Here is a 17464-nt window from a genome sequence, read left to right as displayed (position 1 = left end):
TGCCTAATTGTTAATAAGTTTCTGTCAACACTCTGATTGAGGAACTGACAAATTAAAGTTAAAAAAAAAAATTATTTTCTAAAGTGCTTTATTGATTATTAGTACCTTTTGTTTCACTAATTAATTTGGCATGTTGCCAAATTTCAGTTTCTTTTATTATTTCTTTGCCAACCTTAATTATTACTAAAGAAACCCATTATCAAGATATACATGCAACAACATTTAAAATTCAAGCTGAAAGAATATTCAAATGAAGGAGGTGGAAATGTGATTATATCATCAGCAAGCCAATGATTAATTTAAGACAGAGATTGGAAACCATAAACTCCCACACAAAAGACTGGCAATCATTTAAGAGTGGGATTATTCATATGACACCATTCACAAGTGCTTTTTGGTATTAAAGTACAATAATTTGTTGATACAAATGTGAAATTAGACAAATGTTGGACGGTTGTAAAAGCTTCACACGTGAGGCATTTACTGTAGTTAGCCACTTGAGAGACTTTATGGTACATCAAAGATATTATTTCAATTAATACACATACATATTATATGTGCATTTTTTTAAAAAAAATAAATCATACAAGTAATAATTATATTTAGTTAAACTACAGCATCTTCAGTTTAGTTTCTTTGACCAGGCAACTGATACTTACAAATTAAAATTTCTTCCTAATTTGTACAATTCTAACTTTATTAACAAGTATACTTCTTTTTCTTCTTTCACAATATAAACAAAACAATGATTTAAGGACACATGCCGAAAGGTTCGGAAGCGGAAAAAAAGAATGAAGTTATCAAACAATCATTTACGTTGCTTTTTTAGATTGAACCGAGTGCAAAAATCCCGGTAAGGAGAGAAACCGTCTTGCCATCTCGAGAACTGCCTCTTAAGTACATTGAAAGTCTTCAGTTCAGGAGGTGTAATATTCGTAGTACAATCATCATACTTCAGAGCAATGGGGCAAAGATCATCAAACAGATTTAGCGCAATGCCATCCGCCTTGTCTTTAGGAGATGACGGCTGCTCGGGCACTTTTGAAATAAAATTAGAAAATACAGTATCCTTAAAAGCACGGTTATCATCCCTCGTGGTGCACTCAAACGCAGTTGGATTGTACCAGATGAAAGGTTTTAATTTTTGAGAGTCAACCCACAGATCGTCCCTGTCATCGGCAAGAGAGACAGCATGATCATTGTGAGACTTAGCGGCAGAATCTGACACGGCCATTTCACTAGCCACTTGCATAACTTCATCGCACCTAATGTTAAGTTCCTCCTCTGACGAGAATTTGCCTACCTCTTGTGAATATGGACAGCCATTGTGTAATTCGTGAAGCGTAACAAGAATAGGAAGAGGAAGAACAGGACCCACAATGGCATCACTACGTTGAAATTTCTGCGACCACTTACTGCTACGGCAGAAATGCTTCCTTAAGAAGAAAGGCGGCAACTGGGGTAGGTCTGGGACCACTGAAAACTCCAAAGATGCTTTCTCATCCGAACACACTTCAAGAATTTCAGCATAGCGGGAAAATGCAAGTTGTAGTAGTTCCATCGGCAAGCATGCCCATATTCTCTTCAAAGCAACCTCACAAACACTCGACGGCAAGCTTATGTCACCAAAAACAATAGAAATGTCAGGCGATGTTCTAAATCGACTGAATCCACAAACGTTCAACTTCTCACACAAAATTTCGTGAAATTCTATACTAAGAGAGCACTTCTGTTGAAGACCATCGAAAGAGTTTTTCATTTTGGAATCCAAAAGTTCAGTAAGATTACCACCTAAATGTGCAGAAAGATAGTCAAATTTAAGGTACTTGAATGTTTTACGAAATCTGTAATCCATGCCTCCCATACAACACAGCAAGTCATTTTCAAAATGCAGCATCGAAGCCCCATGGGCTGGTTCAAATTTTTTAATTGGATCCCATGATGCACAATATCTCTGCGCTTCAAGTTTCCCAGATGACATGAGCCTAATCAGAGTAAACCCACCAAATTCATCTGCCTCATGGAAGAGGGCAGAAAGATTGCTGTCTAATATGCCAAAACCAAGAACAATGTCTTTCTTCTGATGCCAATCAATCCATACAGGAAGAGCATCTTTTGAGAACTCTTCTCTCATGAGACAACTTCCACACTGACAATCACATCCTGACAATAATAAACCTGAAGGGAGCTCCCACGCATAAAGAGACTTGAAAATTTTTGAAATTTCTGAAGCAAAAGGACCTCCCTGACCAGGTACAGAAGGTCCATAACAGAAAAGACTAAATTCACAATTCGAAAAGGACCCCAATATGATGCCAAAACCTGATTCATTAGCCCATTCAAACCTATTGTCTCTCGAATTTGACCTTAGTTCAGACAACCGAAAAGAGTCAATATAGCTGGGTTTATCAAGACCATGAGCCCACTGCAGTACTGGCATCAAAGGCCTACGCACATCGCAGAGAACCAACAAACTGTCGGAAGCCAAAACAAAATGAAAACCATCAGAATCCACTTTAGAAAATGTATGGAACAGCTCCTTTTCAACCGGTGCGTACAAATTCAACATATCAATCTTCGCTAACAAACTAACATTACAGTCATCACACCTAAAATCAACCAAAAAAACAGCATCCATCCGTGCAACAATCAGAATCCGAGGGTGCCAACTGAACTCAACACCCAACCATGCACAACTCTGGGAACTACTCAAATCATCATCAGTCCACGACACTCTCAATCTCTTCCCTTTCGATTCCCGAGCATTCACGTCAAACATAAACAAATCACCGCTTTGCAACAGAACCACACTCTCCTCAGGCAAATGAGGGCTCCAGCAAGCACCCACAACAGAGCAAGTTTTAAACAACTTAAAACCCAAGTAACTCACAACAGGCTTTGTAGTGCTTTCACTAGCTTTACTAACCTTGACACTAAACCAATGAACTGAGTACATAGTAAAAGCCAACAAATAACCAACATTGACCAAAGAATTACCTTGGAAAGCCGAATCAAACTCCTCAACTGGGTTCACCAGAATCCCGCGAATTCGACCGTTGAGCCGGTTTAAAACCATGAAAATGGCGTCGTCTTCATCGGACAGGACATCAAAACGGGAGCCTTTGGCTGAAATTACCAAGAACCCCAGTTGGTCATTGTTGTCACCAGTGGGGAAGAAGGCAATGGCAGTGTTATTAAGCGGGCAGTAAAGAAGCCGAAGGCGGTTGTAATCCTGATCGGAAAGAGAGCCATCAGGGTGTTGGTGGGTCCCAACATCGCCGAATTGGGAGGCGATGGAGGTGGAGGTGGAGGGAAGCAACGAAGAGGAGGAAGTGGAGAGGAATCTAGAGAGCGTGAGTCTGGGGAGCGGAGAAAAGAGAGAGTGGGGGCAAAGGGTTTTGGAGGAGGAGAGGAGGGTTAGGGTTTCTGGGTTTGGATTGAAGAAGAGTGGGCCCTGTATTGATTCTGATGACTGGAGAAGTGGTGGCTTTAAGAACTTACCTATTGGGAACTGGGACTTCAATTCTTCTGTGAAATCCATCTTAATTACAATCTACTGAAACAAATTAAATACATACATACAAGTGAGATCGAGATGATGCCGCTCATGCTCATATGCTTCTTCAATCTATTTAAGCTTTTCGCTCATCATTTTATTTCTGCTCTGCCGCCCAAACGTAAGTGGTGGCGGATTCCACATTGTTTATGACAATTACAGCTAAGACCTGTTATTTGTTTTAAATTATTTAAAACACTCTATAGCTTTGCATAATCATTAAAATTTAATCCTTTCTAATTTTTTTTAGGTTAATTTCAGTTTTTGGGTTAATTTCAGGACACCTCGAGTAAAATAATAAATCTTTAAAATATCTTTTAAATCATTGTATACTTTAACTTATTTTATTTTTGTTCAAAAAATAATAATAATAATAAGGATGCATTGATAAAAAATAGTTTTATCTTCTTAATTAAAATAAGAGATAAATTGAGAGTTACAATAATTTAAAAGGTATCTTGAAGATCATCATTTTACCAGTAATAAAAAATTAACTATTTTTTTTCTCCCTTGTATGATTTTAATGATTAAAGTTTACTTATATTAAAGAGTTGAAATGCCACTATAGTCTAATAGTACTTATATCTTCGATATTTGTTCCCCAAATATTAAGGAATTGATTTGTAAGTTAATGTTCGACAGATATCTAATTTTGTACTACAAAATGCATGCATCTAGAATTTGAAAAAGTTTTGGATTGTAATATATTTAAAGATTGTAACAACTTAAGGAAAAAAAAAAAAGTTAACTTCTTGATTTTACTTATAATGTATAGGGGACCAAACTCTCTACAAAATTATCTTAACTTGCGCAAAATAAAATTATCATTTAGTAATAATAGAGTTGTTATTATTTTTTTTCCAAATCTTCACTTGATTGGATGAATGTCCCTTCACCACATTTCTGGAAACAAAACTTTTTCTCACGGGAATTCTTCTTAGAAAATTTATAGATCATTTTGGTTTATTACAAGCTTAAATTAGTACAAAAATATTGTTGATTATGAAATTGATCTATATCATAGGATGCTCTTACATCTTTATTGTACTTTCTAATATATGATTTAATTGTAAATCGTAGCTATAACATTAAAATTTCTCCAAACAACTGGATACAATGATATATAAATTATGAATACCTTGAAGGGTTCTATCTTCTAACTTCTGAGCAACGCCATGGGTGTGAAGCTTTTGAACTTTCTTCTGAGGAACAATATAAGAGCAGAGCCTACCAGCGGCCAAGTGGTTGTGATGGCAATACATACTAGTAACCAGATAGAAATCCTGCTGTGCCGCGAAAGTTGATCCATGCGTCTTCTTATTGGAACAATTAGATCATCGACATTTTGGTTTGATGACTGTGTGCCATAAATACCAGGAAGAGTTTCCTCTGTCATGGAATTGGTGTCTAAATTGGTGTCCTCATCTTTCTTAATTTGAGTAACGGGCTCACTTGGTGTGTCTTCTACTACCTTCTCTGAAGCCATAGTGCCCACAGCAGCCACCATTCCATCTTCCGCAACATTTATGTAAGGCCCCTGATCAACTGAAGATTCTATTGGAGCAGTTGATGAAGACTCTTGCACCTGAAATGCAAAATACAGAATTCATAATAGTTTGCCTCTAACTAACAATTATCAGTGGCCAATAAAATCCCTTAATTTTGCAATTTATCAGAAAAATCATTCTATAAGCCTCTTCAAGGGAGGGGAAAAAAAAGTAATGTTTAAGCACTTTGAAAGTTTCGCACCTTCGTGCTTCTATTTACATATGGGCTGGTGTTTAGTGCATCCAGAAACACATTAACAGCTCTCACCCACCTGCAAATGAATGGAACAAGTGATGTTTAAAGACAGGACAATAAACATGCTTAATTATAAAAGTAATTCTGACAAAGCTGTTAGTAACTCAAATAAAAGTCAAAATAAAATGTGAAAAGCTAATTTGGACAAACTAGATGCATGCATGCATCCATGTGGGTAAAATGTCTTATTAGAGAAATTCTTAATAAGCATGTGCATTGCCTGATTGAAAATTTCTGAATATGAGAACCTCCAATGACATTTGGGAATGAAATGTGTGGCTTTGTCATTGAGGGATGCTTATTTCACTCATTTCATGCTTAACATAATCAATTTCAAGAATCAATTTTTCCAATCTATTAAAGAAGTCTAGTAGACAAAATACCGCCGTGGTTCACATCATTTGATTACTGAATATGTTTGACACTCAATTACACAATGAAATGGACCCAAAAAAAACACACATTCTTACAGACTCACAAACACAACTACAATGAAATGCTATTAAAGATTAAAAATGGAAAAGAAACAGGGAGATAAAAGTGTCATTGACAATTCCAACAGAGCAAAGGCAAAATTACCACAAGCTTTTAGCAGTTATCCCTTCATAAAAAGCAAGGTGTCCACCATGCCGCGTGGTAGCAAGGATAATCTTTTCATTTGCCCTATGAACAAATCAAACTTATGAACAAATTCCTCTTTATAAATAACATGGATCAGTGGTCTATGACATCCCAGAATAAATTCATGTGAATGAAAATGATAGAGAGTAAACTATCTAGAGAAAATTATGTTTAATATATGAACAAGCACCATTTGTTTAATTTATTAGGAATTTTTGGGATACTATAACAAGATTTGCATCTACATGATACTGCTCTCTGGTCAATAAAGCCTTCTGTGACTTCGAGTGCAAGAATAGAAAGACAACCTATTTTTTTCCCCCTTTTTTAAATGAACAAGGCAATTGCTCAATTATGATACCAGAGTCTACCTGCATTCATCCCATGGAATGGCTTCTCTGGTACATACTGGATCGTCTAGGGTACTGATGCAAAGGAGAGGAACCGATACATTTCTCACAAAGTTAGCACTACTTGAATGTCTGTAATAGGCATCCACAGTCTGGGAAACAATATAATCTTAAAATTAGTTCATGCATGAAGATAAAGATCATCAAACACTTTTAGGGTACTTGAATGTCAGTAATGGCTATCCACAATCTGGTGAACAAGATTACCTCGAACTTTCCGAGAACACGAGTGGCATGGTTGTCAAAGTCCCGGATGGAACGGGACTGCCAAGAAACAAAGGAAGACAGGAATGTAAATTGATTATGTTTGCTGATATGCTTATATCCAGGTGAAGTTTAAAAACTAAAGAAGAAGAAAGTACCTTTGTAATGCCTTCCCAATCAGCAAGGCGAGCCACAGTAGATTGATGCCTACGAAGAACATAAATAACATTAGAGCTGTAAGGCAATTGCGACTTTTTTCTTCCTCTCCCAATATAAGCATTTTACTGAAGATCAATAACATTAGAGACAAACAATTGTGCAAAACCTTGTAGGCACAGTTGGAACTCCCCCCGCCCTCCCCCCCCCACCCAAAATATAAGCGTCTTCCTCAAGATCAATAACAATAGAGTCTAGAAACATACAATTGTGCAAAACCTCGTAGGCCAATTGCTATCACTCTGTCATAACATTTTTGAACAAGCCTGCGGTTGATGAACCTGTCACAAATCTGCACAGAAGCCAAAGCCATAAGCAACTTGAGATGAGATTGCAAACAACAGAATTAGCAGGGACAATATGATTTACAAATCTTTTTAACTTGGAATTGTTTGTGCCATAAATTAAGAAACTTGGCAAATATCAATAACAAATAAATGTTCGAATTAATAAAAGCTAAACAATTAGAGACAAGAAAATTCCAATAGTTTGCAGGGTTAGTTCATTTTGTTTTTTAAAAAAAAAAAGTAATAGAAACCAATATATAGAGATTTAAAAGTACCAACCAAGAGATCCCAAGGACTACAGATAGCTGCAGCTCCAACAAGAGGAGTATTAACCCCATTCTCTCCAAGATATTTTACCTGGAAAAGTATTCCCTGTCATGAGTATACATATATACACATATGAACTAAATTACATTACAGAGACATAAATTTATTATACCAAAGAACTCAAAAAAGACAACCCTACGAAGAAAATTGTGCAACCGTGGTAACTAACTCTCAGGTCAGGAAATTTGGAATGTCCCAATAATTTCCTTCCGATTCATTTGTGACACTACAGTGAGAAATACTGTCGATAATTTAGGGATTCTTAGCTATTTTCTTGTTATTTGAATAAAATAGGAAAATACCATAAATCACGAAAGTAGATACACTCTGATTTTATGGTCCTAAAAATTAGCCCTAAAATTGCTCTCTAGTTTTCCTATTTATTTCTACCGATCACTGTGTTTTGAATAATAAGGAAAAGTTCTATAGCTTTGTCTCTCTATTTTTTCCTTTTTTCCTACATGGTATCAGAGCTTTAGGGTTTGGCCATGAATTACAAAGCAGCCATGGTTGGCTCTAATTCGGCTTCCTCCAACGCTAACAGCACTGCGACATCCTCTGAAGGGATTTCCCAACCATCCCCAATTGTGCCTGTTAGTGAAAACACTTTACAAATAACCATTCACAAGTTAAATGGTAAAAATTATTTAGAGTGGTCGCAGTCTGTGCGTTTGGTGATTGATGGCAAAGGCAAAGTCGGATATTTAAATGGAGAAATTCAACCTCCAGCTGCTGATGACCCAAAATTCCTACAGTGGCGATCAGAAAATTCAATGGTTACCACTTGGCTTATTAATTCCATGGAACCTACTTTGGGAAAGCCGTTCATGTTTCTGCCAACTGCTCGTGATGTCTGGGAGGCTGTTAGAGAGACATACTCTGACCTAGAGAATCATTCTCAATTATATGAAATAAACACTCGGATGCGGTGGACGCAACAAGGTGATAGAGATCTAACTGCATATTATAATGACATGATGATTTTGTGGCAGGAATTGGATATGTTTGAAGTTGAGGTATGGGAGAGTCCAAATGATAGTGCTCGATACAAGAAAAAAGTTGAGCAAAAGTGTTTGTATTTTTGGCAGGACTAAATACAGACCTTGATGAGGTTCGAGGACGAGTTTTGGGGCGAAAACCTCTGCCCTCTATTAGAGAAGTTTTTTCAGAGGTTCGTCGCGAGGAAGCTCGGAGACATGTGATGTTAAAGCGAGTAGAGGAACCAAAGACTGATCTTGATGGTTCAGCCCTTGTAGCTCGTGGTAATGAGCAACAAGGAGATAGACGAGGAGGCAAACAAAGGCCATGGTGTGATCATTGTCGGAAACCGTGGCATACACGCGAAAGTTGTTGGAAACTCCATGGAAAACCTGCAAATTGGAAGAAGAAATCAGGTGACGATGCTCGGCCAGCAGGAGATACTCGTGCTTTCCAGGTTAGCACCACTAATCCAGAGCAGCAGTCATCCTCAGAATCTCTTCCTTTTACTAAGGAACAAATGGAGCACCTGTACAAGATGTTTCAATCCCAATCCGTAGGAAATTTTAGTTCATCTTGTTCTTTAGCCCAATCAGGTAATTTTTTCACCACAACCTTTACCTGTATCAATCCAAACACCTCCTGGATATTAGATTCTGGAGCAACTGATCATATGACTGGGTCCTCGCAGTTGTTTTCTTCTTATTCACCTTGTGCAGGAAATCAAAAGGTCAAAATAGCAGATGGTTCCTTTGCAACTGTTGCAGGGAAAGGAAAAATTATTATTTCTCCTCTTCTTAATTTGAAAGATGTTCTTCATGTTCCTCATTTGTCCTATAATCTCTTGTCAGTCAGTAAATTAACTCGCGATCATAACTGTCAAATTAATTTTGGTCTTCTCATTGTAAATTTCAAGATTTAACCTCAGGGAAGACGATTAGGGATGCTAGGCAAGACGGTGGCCTCTACCTCTTTAATAATGGTTCGAACTTTGGAAGGCAAGATCAGCAGACTTGTTTCAATTCTATTTCTATTTCCGGTAACAATGAGATTATGTTATGGCATTTTCGGTTAGGACATCCAAGTTTTCAATATTTGAAGCAATTATTACCCAAATTATTCATGAATAAAAAAGCTTTCAATTTTCGATGCGAAGTTTGTGAATTAGCTAAACACCATCGTGCTGTTTTTCTACCACAACCATACCAAAAATCGAAACCATTTACTATGATTCACAGTGATGTATGGGGCCCTTCTAGAGTGGCAACCTTTTCTGGAAAACGCTGGTTTATTACATTTATTGATGATCATACTAGAGTTACTTGGGTATTTCTACTAAAAGATAAATCTGATGCTGAAAGTGTGTTTAAAAAATTTTATACTATGGTACAAACACAATTTCAGACTCAGATTAAGATTTTTCGGAGTGATAATGGCAAAGAGTTTTTTAATCATGTGTTAGGGAATTTTTTTGATAAGAAAGGAATTATACATCAAAGTTCTTGTAGCAATACTCCACAACAAAATGGAGTGGCTGAAAGGAAGAATAAGCATCTCCTTGAAGTTGCTAGGGCCTTGAGCTTCACAACTAAAGTTCCAAAGTATCTTTGGGGAGAAGCTGTTTTGACAGCCACATTTTTTATAAATAGAATGCCTACAAGAACTTTGGGGTTTAAAACACTAATAAATCTTTTCAATGAATGTTTTCCAGCTTCAAGGTTAATAACAAGTATTCCATTAAAAAATTTTGGCAGTATTGCTTTTGTTCATAACCATGACTCTAGAAGAACAAAATTCGATCCAAAGGCACATAAATGCATTTTCGTAGGCTATCCTACAAATCAAAAAGGTTATAAATGCTTTGATCCAGTTTTGAAAAAAATGTTTGTTTCTATGGATGTCACTTTCTTCGAAGGACAATCATACTCTCACAATTTTCATTTTCAGGGGGAGAAAAACAATAGTGAAAATGATATGTGCTTAAATGATTCTGACTTAAACATTGAATTTGATTGTATTAATTAACTGTTAAATCAAAAAGGTTATAACTGTTGAATTTGATTGCCTAAAGAAAATGAGAAAGGGAATCCAAATGAATTAACTGTTGAAAATTCTGGACAACCTTCGTTAATGCTATCACATAACCAAAATTCTGGAATGTTAGAGATGTGCACGAAACGGTATAAAGGTCTTGTGTATTCAAAGGGGCACCTAGAACAAAAAAAAAAGGAACACTGTCCTACAGCATCACCAAGAATCTGACCAGAGGTTGGATCATGAAAATTCTGACAAGAATCCTCCAGGTAATTTTGAGTTAAATTCCTCAAATCAAAAAGATCTTCCTATTGCTCTTAGGAAAGGTGTTAGGTCTTGTACTAAACATCCTTTATCCAACTTTATTTCTTATAACAATGTGACCCCTTCCTTTCGTGCCTTTATTTCACAAGTCTCTAGTGTGGTTATTCCAAATAATGTACAGGAAGCTCTAAAGGTTCCTGAATGGAGGGAGACTATTTTTGAGGAGATGAGAGCTTTGGACAAGAATGCTACTTGGGAAAAAGTTGATCTACCACAAGGAAAAGCTGCTGTTGGTTGTAAATGGGTATTCACTATGAAATATAACTTTGATGGGTCCTTAGAACGATACAAGGCTCGACTGGTAGCGAAAGGCTATACACAAACTTATGGAATGGATTACTCTGAGACTTTCTCTCCAGTGGCTAAACTAAACATTGTTCGTGTTCTTTTGTCAGTTGCTGCAAATCTTGACTGGTCTCTAAATCAGTTAGATGTAAAGAATGCTTTCCTCAATGGTGATCTTGAAGAGGAAGTCTACATGGAGCCTCCACCGGGTTTTACTGAGAAGTTTAGATCCAAAGTATGTAGACTTAAAAGATCATTATATGGTCTTAAGCAGTCACCTAGAGCTTGGTTTGAAAGGTTTACAAAGTTTGTGAAGAGCCAGGGCTATAGTCAAGGACAGGCAGATCATACTCTCTTTACAAAAGTCTCCACCAAACACAAGCTCTCGGTTTTAATCGTTTATGTAGATGATATAATTATGACAGGAGATGATATAGAAGAAATGAGCCGATTAAAGCAATGTTTAGCTAAGGAGATTGAGATAAAGGATTTGGGGCAATTAAGATATTTCTTGGGAATGGAAATTTCGAGATCAAAAAAAGGTATAGTGGTGTCACAAAGAAAGTAAATGAGCTACAGAGAAATAATTCATGACCATTAATAGAGGCATTACTTATATTAGAGATCTGGAAATCTGGCAAGCTGTTAAAAAAGTAGTATGTATTCCTACTTCCAAAGCATCTGGTTTGCCTAGGGGTTTCAAAGACATTCAAGTACCCTAAAAAATGCAAGAAAAATCATCTTCAAGCAATTTAGAGATAGAAAACGATAAAAATAGATCATCTAAATCATCACACCGTCAAACTTAAAATATCCTGAGCATAAGCTATTAAACGGGAAAAATAAATAAAGCCAGAAGTATATACCAGAATATTGGCACCGATGCTAGTTCCAACAGCATATAGAGGAACTTCTGGATATTGACAATGTAGATAGTCAATGACTCTCCGGAGATCCTCTGTCCATCCACCATTATAGAAGCAATCAGACTGATCATGTATTTCTCCAAAGTTAACAAAGAAAACTTGTTAGTCAATAATTTATCAAGAATTTACACTGTTAGTTTCACAAAAGAGATTTCATGTGATATCATGACAAGCATTTGTGTTTTACCTAAAATATACATGACATTCCATTATTTTACTTTTACTCACAACCTATCTCTCTCTGTCTTGCTCCCTATCACATGAATTTGAATATAAATTGATTAACATTAATAGTAAGAGTTCTAATAACTCTTTTTACTTTTGTGCTCTTTATCTCTCAAGCAACGTGCATTTATAAACCCTAACAAAATGTTAAAAAAAGAAAGGAAATAAATGTTCTAAATGAAGAGCAAAATTGTATGATACTAGAAGGATAAATCCAACCCACTATCCAATATCACATAGCGTAGTTCGAAGAAAAGAAATCAACAGCAGATAAGAATACATTCCATAGGAACTCACAGTTAGTGAAATGCCACCAAGCCCACGATGATTGCTTACAACGACATTCCAGCCATGTCCTGCCATCTTGAATGCAAGATGCTTTATATACTGTTACATAATACAGTTCCATAAGACATTAAAGGAAAAACAAAGGGAGTGAGTGGCTGATAGAAAAGTAGTTTGGTTAGCATAGCAAGCATAGAGACATCAGCCAATGCATCTAGAAGGGATTTGGAAACATGGTTCCAGTCACAAGCACAAGAAGCGGAAATCATTAATACAATTTAATTAATATTGCATAAATTGACAGCTTTAACGAAACGGTCACATGTATAAAGTTAAGATATAAAAGATGAGAACAGTAAGGCACTAAAATTATATGTGAGTGTCTTTATTTGAACCTTAGTATAGGATGGCCTTATAATGGTAGTTTTTTTTTTTTTTTTTTTTTTTTGGAATAAGAGAAAATATGGGAAAAAAGCAAGAAAGAAGAGAAAAGTTATTTGGGCACGGTTTTAGCGAATTGAACCCCAGAAGTGTCGCAATAACAGGTATCTATATGGTAATATATAACCATGGAAAAACAAAATCTACAAAAGAAATAAAACTAATTTTAACAAATGGTCTTAATTTTAAAATTCAGGATATAGTCAGTTCATATCTCTAACAATGTCAGGGTACTTTCGTTTTTCTTTGTTCATCAGATAGGAATAGTATTCTGGTTTAGATACTTTTTTTCCTTCCCTGTCATTTTAAGTTTGTTACGCGCAGTTCTGGTTTTATAAGTGGAGAATGGGTCCACTGTCAAAATAAAAAATTTCTCTTATTAATAAAATTCATAGAATTGGATTTCTGTCTCCATCCCTGAGTTACACAACTAAAAACCTGAAAAACATAAACATATCCTATGTTGTGAACTTGGTGAATCAACATTAATCTATTGTATTGTCATATTTAAAGGCTTATCTCATCTGAATTCACTAGGTAATAACAGTATCAAAGTTGTTGGTTTGTAATTTATACATTGGGAGACCAGAAAAAAAAGATAAATAAATAATTAAAGATCAGCACTTACAGCCGCGGCAGAATCACTGGTTAAGCCAGGAATCACAACCACAATTGGATTTTTCTCACAATTTAGAATGCCCCGATTCACATGGGTGGAACCTTGAATAACTGCAAATTAAAAATTCAGAAATTAAAATAAAGTAGCAAATAACTTTACGTGTCATGGGAAAAAAGAAAATGTTAATAACCTTGTTTTAATTTAAACAAAAAGAACAACCAGCTTAAAATCAACCATATATCATCTGGCAGAGTAAGGTTAGCAATTACTAAAAGCCTAAGTTCATGTATCATCTCAAGTTAAAAAATCTCAGGTATTGTCATTAAGTAAAACCACAATGCAATTTAGCTCAACACAGTAACAATCTATCAGATGACAGAAGTGTTAATAATAAGGTAGCAGTGACATCAAATTCATGTGAAAGTACATCTTAACAATGGGGATATATCACCAATACTAACCATCAGAATATGTTAGCCAATCCAAAGCAATTGTTCCACCATCAGGAGTCTGGAATAGGTGTCTGATCATAAGCAATACATCAGAACCTGTTAAATAATTATCATAGACAATGAAAAAAATAAAAAATAAAAGTCGGCAATTAACTCATGCATGTAGAAATGAGCTCAAGTAGACCATAAAGCTCTTCCTCTACTGCATTACATATGAGAGCCTTGTTCCAGTATTCAAGTGCTTTTTTAACCATACAAATGCTGAAACCAACTGTGTTAAAATTAGATTATACCCTATCCTAACTTTTACACCCCCTACGGCTGAAGATTTGAATACATATATCATTTGAGACTTTTTTTTCCCCCTTTTTCCCCGCACACTTCGAGTATTAAGCATTGCATTATCTTGTTTTACTCTAGTTCATTATTCCTAAACCAGACATGTTATGCCTACAAACAAGATTATAATAAGTACTATTAATTTATGAATAATAAAAGCTAAAACATAAATTACGGGGGAAAAAAATGAAAAATCAACGCTAACCGTTTGTAAGAGATATCCGGTGCCCTCCCGAAAAAAGTTAAGAAAGCCGTCTGGAGATGAGGACTGGACAGCCATGGAGTTGGCAGGTACCTGCAGTAACCATTCATTGGGGGTTTAAAAAAAAGGTTAATTTCATTGACGTCCTTAATGTTCATAAAAAATATATGCATAGTCTGCTAGTTCCAAAATTCATCAAACACATCCCTTAATTGTAGAGACGTCCCTAAATTTCACAAATTTTTTCAAATACGTCCCTGGGAGTTTCATGGATCAAACAGAAACTACAACACAAGTTAAAAGTCCTGATACTAAAGTTGAAAGTTTGACCTGCCGTGGAGGACATGACACTTGGCAGCGAGGGATTGGTAGAGCTTGGAGGAGGCGCTGTAGGTCAAGTAGACGGGGTCGCCTCTGAACCCGGTGACCAAATCGCGAAGGAAATGAATCTCCAAGAAATTGTAGAGAAATATAATAAAAATCAGAAAAATAAATAAGAAATAGTGAGATAAAGGAATCAATGAGAGTGATTTAAATAGAAGATTGTATGGAGAATCTGAAGCGTCCGTGCGAATCACGCGATCCATGGAGAGGAAGAAGATGAAGAAATGCAAACGGAGAAGACGAGAGAATTCGTTTTTGTTTTGTTTTGTTTTGTTTTGATTCTTCAGGTTTGAATTGAGATTTGGAGGAAAACTTAAGCGGAGGATTTTGCCACGTCATCAAGTAATTTAAAATAGGGTTAAATTTCGTGGCGCCCCATTAGTTTTTGACAAACATGAAATAACTCGATTGTTTTCGCTATATGTGAGAACTTAACCCATGTTCGTATAAGATGTTCAAAATTTAATCCGATCTGTTCAACTTATTTAATCTGTAAAAATATGATCCATAAAATTTTGATTGTAGATTGATGGATTAGATTGAACTGAAAATTTAAAAATCCACAGTTGATGGATTAGATATGAATATACTTCTGTAAATCTACAAAAATATGTGAATTCGTAAAAACAAATTTAATTAAAAAATAAAACATAAAATGTGACATTACTACTTTCTAATAAATGAATAAATTAAAATGTAGTTACATTAACACCATATCTTATCCGATAATAATATAAAATAAAAAATAACTAAATAATTGAATAAATAAATAAATAAATATATATATATATATATATATATATATATATATATATATATATAAGAAAGTTTTAAAATTATGGAGTAGGTCACCCCATTGGTTTGGACTCAAAATTTTTAAAATAGTAGCCGTGGAATAGGCTGGTTCTAAATGTGATTCACTGAGAAAGAAATGTTTGAACTTAACTGAATCAGTGATTTCTAAAATGCTTTGATAGTAGGACTGGGGTTTTGTTAAATCTCATGGTTTAAAAAACCAGCCCTTAGGGAAAAACTTTGAAATTGCTTGGAAAGGATCAGCATGGTAAAATCCATCTTCTAAAAAAAGAATATTTTGAAAATGGGTTTTATCAAACCAATCGGAGGTTTTCTTTGAAGGTGATGGTTGGGAAAGCATAATTTGGGAAGAAGAACTTTCACCAGAGACAATCACATTTTGAGAAGAGGGTTTTGAGATTTCTTTAGAGATAGGGTTTTCTTTTTCTTCTTTTGAGAAAATCTGGTTTTGGGAAAGGTTTTGTAAGGCGAGCATAAGCTCAGGGGACTTTGTAATGGAACTCATCCATTGTTTTACTTGGTCATTAGAAGAAGTGGTTTTGTAATGGGCACCATGTTCTTCAACCATTTCTATCCAAGATTTAATAGGCATGGCTGAGGAAAGTAATTTGTCTTTAGAAGGGGTAGCTTGGGGTTCTTTAGAGGTTGCTCTAGATTCAGAATCTTTAAGAACAGCTTTACCTTTGTCTTTCTTCTTTGGCGGCATTATCTGTTTTGAAGAAATTCCCGAATTAGAAAATCAGGAATAAAATTTGTATCACCTTTAATATATTCAATATCAAAATCAAAAACACTTAAAATGGCTTGCCATCGTGCAAAAATCTAGTTTGATGCAATATTTTGAACATCTTTTTCCAAAACATGTTTTGCAGCTTTGCAATCAATTCTAAGTAGAAATTTTTGATTTAATAAATCACTTTGAAATTTTGTAATGCATAAAACAATGAAAATGATTTCTTTTTTTATAGTAGAATAATTTTTCTGGCAATCATTCCAATGTGCAGAAACATATTGTACTATCTGTTCTTTATCATTTTCTTTTTGCTTTAATATGCCTCCATAACCTAAATCAGATGCATCAGTTTCAACAATTTTAGGTAATGTAGGATTAGCAAGATATAAACATGGGATGCTTTTCACAGAATTCTTTATAAGCTTTACAACCTTGGTATGTTCATCTGTCCAAGGAACAAGTTTTTTCTTTAATCTATCATGCAAGGGTTTAGACATCCTATTAATGTTAGGACAGAAATCAAGAACATAATTTAAACTTCCAAGAAATCTTTGTAATTGAGTTTTGTTAAGAATTTTATCAGCAAACAAAAGAGATCTCTCAATTGGAGTGATTGTTCCTTTAGAAATATGATGACCAAGGAATCTGACTTTTGTTTGAAATAAAGAAACTTTAGAACTGGAAATTGCCAATCTAGCCTTTCTGGTGGCAAAATAAAAAGTATTTAAATGTTTGAAATGTTGATCGATAGAATTTGAAAATATCAACACGTCATCAATATAAACAATGCAAAAATTAGAATAAGGGTTATAAATATCATTCATAATTCTTTGAAATTCTGAGGGTGTATTTTTTAAACCAAAGGGCATAACAGTCCACTCATATTGTCCAAATGGAACAGTAAAAGCAGTTTTGTAACGGTCATTAGGATGAATTTGGATTTGCCAAAAACCCGATTTCATGTCAAATTTTGAGAAAATAAGAGCAGAACATAATT

The 17464-nt window shown here is 35.2% G+C and overlaps 2 protein-coding genes across 4 annotated transcripts; both read right to left on the bottom strand.

Annotated features, from left to right (window-relative positions):
• Positions 1-633: 633 nt before the first annotated feature.
• On the bottom strand, positions 634-3678 carry LOC18042689. Its single transcript, XM_006431619.2, has one exon. The coding sequence runs from the start codon at positions 3539-3541 to the stop codon at positions 809-811; it is 2733 nt and encodes a 910-aa protein (XP_006431682.1). The 5' UTR covers positions 3542-3678; the 3' UTR covers positions 634-808.
• Positions 3679-4549: 871 nt separating this feature from the next.
• On the bottom strand, positions 4550-15195 carry LOC18042688 (embryogenesis-associated protein EMB8). Of its 3 annotated transcripts, XM_024184312.1 has the most exons (14): positions 14865-15195; positions 14538-14627; positions 14003-14064; positions 13551-13651; positions 12494-12583; positions 11912-12034; positions 7377-7454; positions 7017-7102; positions 6753-6801; positions 6598-6654; positions 6352-6482; positions 5939-6022; positions 5306-5375; positions 4550-5141 (listed from the first exon to the last, which is right to left on the bottom strand). In XM_024184312.1, exons 1-14 carry the CDS (start codon positions 15119-15121, stop codon positions 4713-4715), a joined length of 1707 nt encoding a protein of 568 aa, XP_024040080.1. In that variant the 5' UTR covers positions 15122-15195; the 3' UTR covers positions 4550-4712. The 3 variants fall into 3 exon arrangements, with proteins under 3 accessions (XP_024040080.1, XP_024040081.1, XP_024040082.1); XM_024184313.1 differs by lacking the exon at positions 5939-6022; XM_024184314.1 differs by lacking the exon at positions 14865-15195 and having other exon boundaries at positions 14003-14089; positions 14538-14619.
• Positions 15196-17464: the final 2269 nt, after the last annotated feature.

The sequence above is a fragment of the Citrus clementina genome, unplaced genomic scaffold (genome assembly GCF_000493195.1).
Source record: "Citrus clementina cultivar Clemenules unplaced genomic scaffold, Citrus_clementina_v1.0 scaffold_5, whole genome shotgun sequence".
Lineage (NCBI taxonomy): Eukaryota > Viridiplantae > Streptophyta > Magnoliopsida > Sapindales > Rutaceae > Citrus > Citrus x clementina.
Note: the sequence above shows the minus strand (reverse complement) of the source record. Positions and strands in the feature narration are given on the sequence as shown.

Coding starts and splice junctions, on each gene's coding strand:
- LOC18042688 (XM_024184312.1), bottom strand. CDS start 15,121: ATGGATCGCGTGATTCGCACGGACGCTTCAGATTCTCCATACAATCTT. Junction 7,103..7,376: donor GTAGTCCTTGGGATCTCTTG/GTTGGTACTTTT, acceptor GCTTCTGTGCAG/ATTTGTGACAGGTTCATCAA. Junction 6,023..6,351: donor ATTCCATGGGATGAATGCAG/GTAGACTCTGGT, acceptor ATTTGTTCATAG/GGCAAATGAAAAGATTATCC.
- LOC18042689 (XM_006431619.2), bottom strand. CDS start 3,541: ATGGATTTCACAGAAGAATTGAAGTCCCAGTTCCCAATAGGTAAGTTC.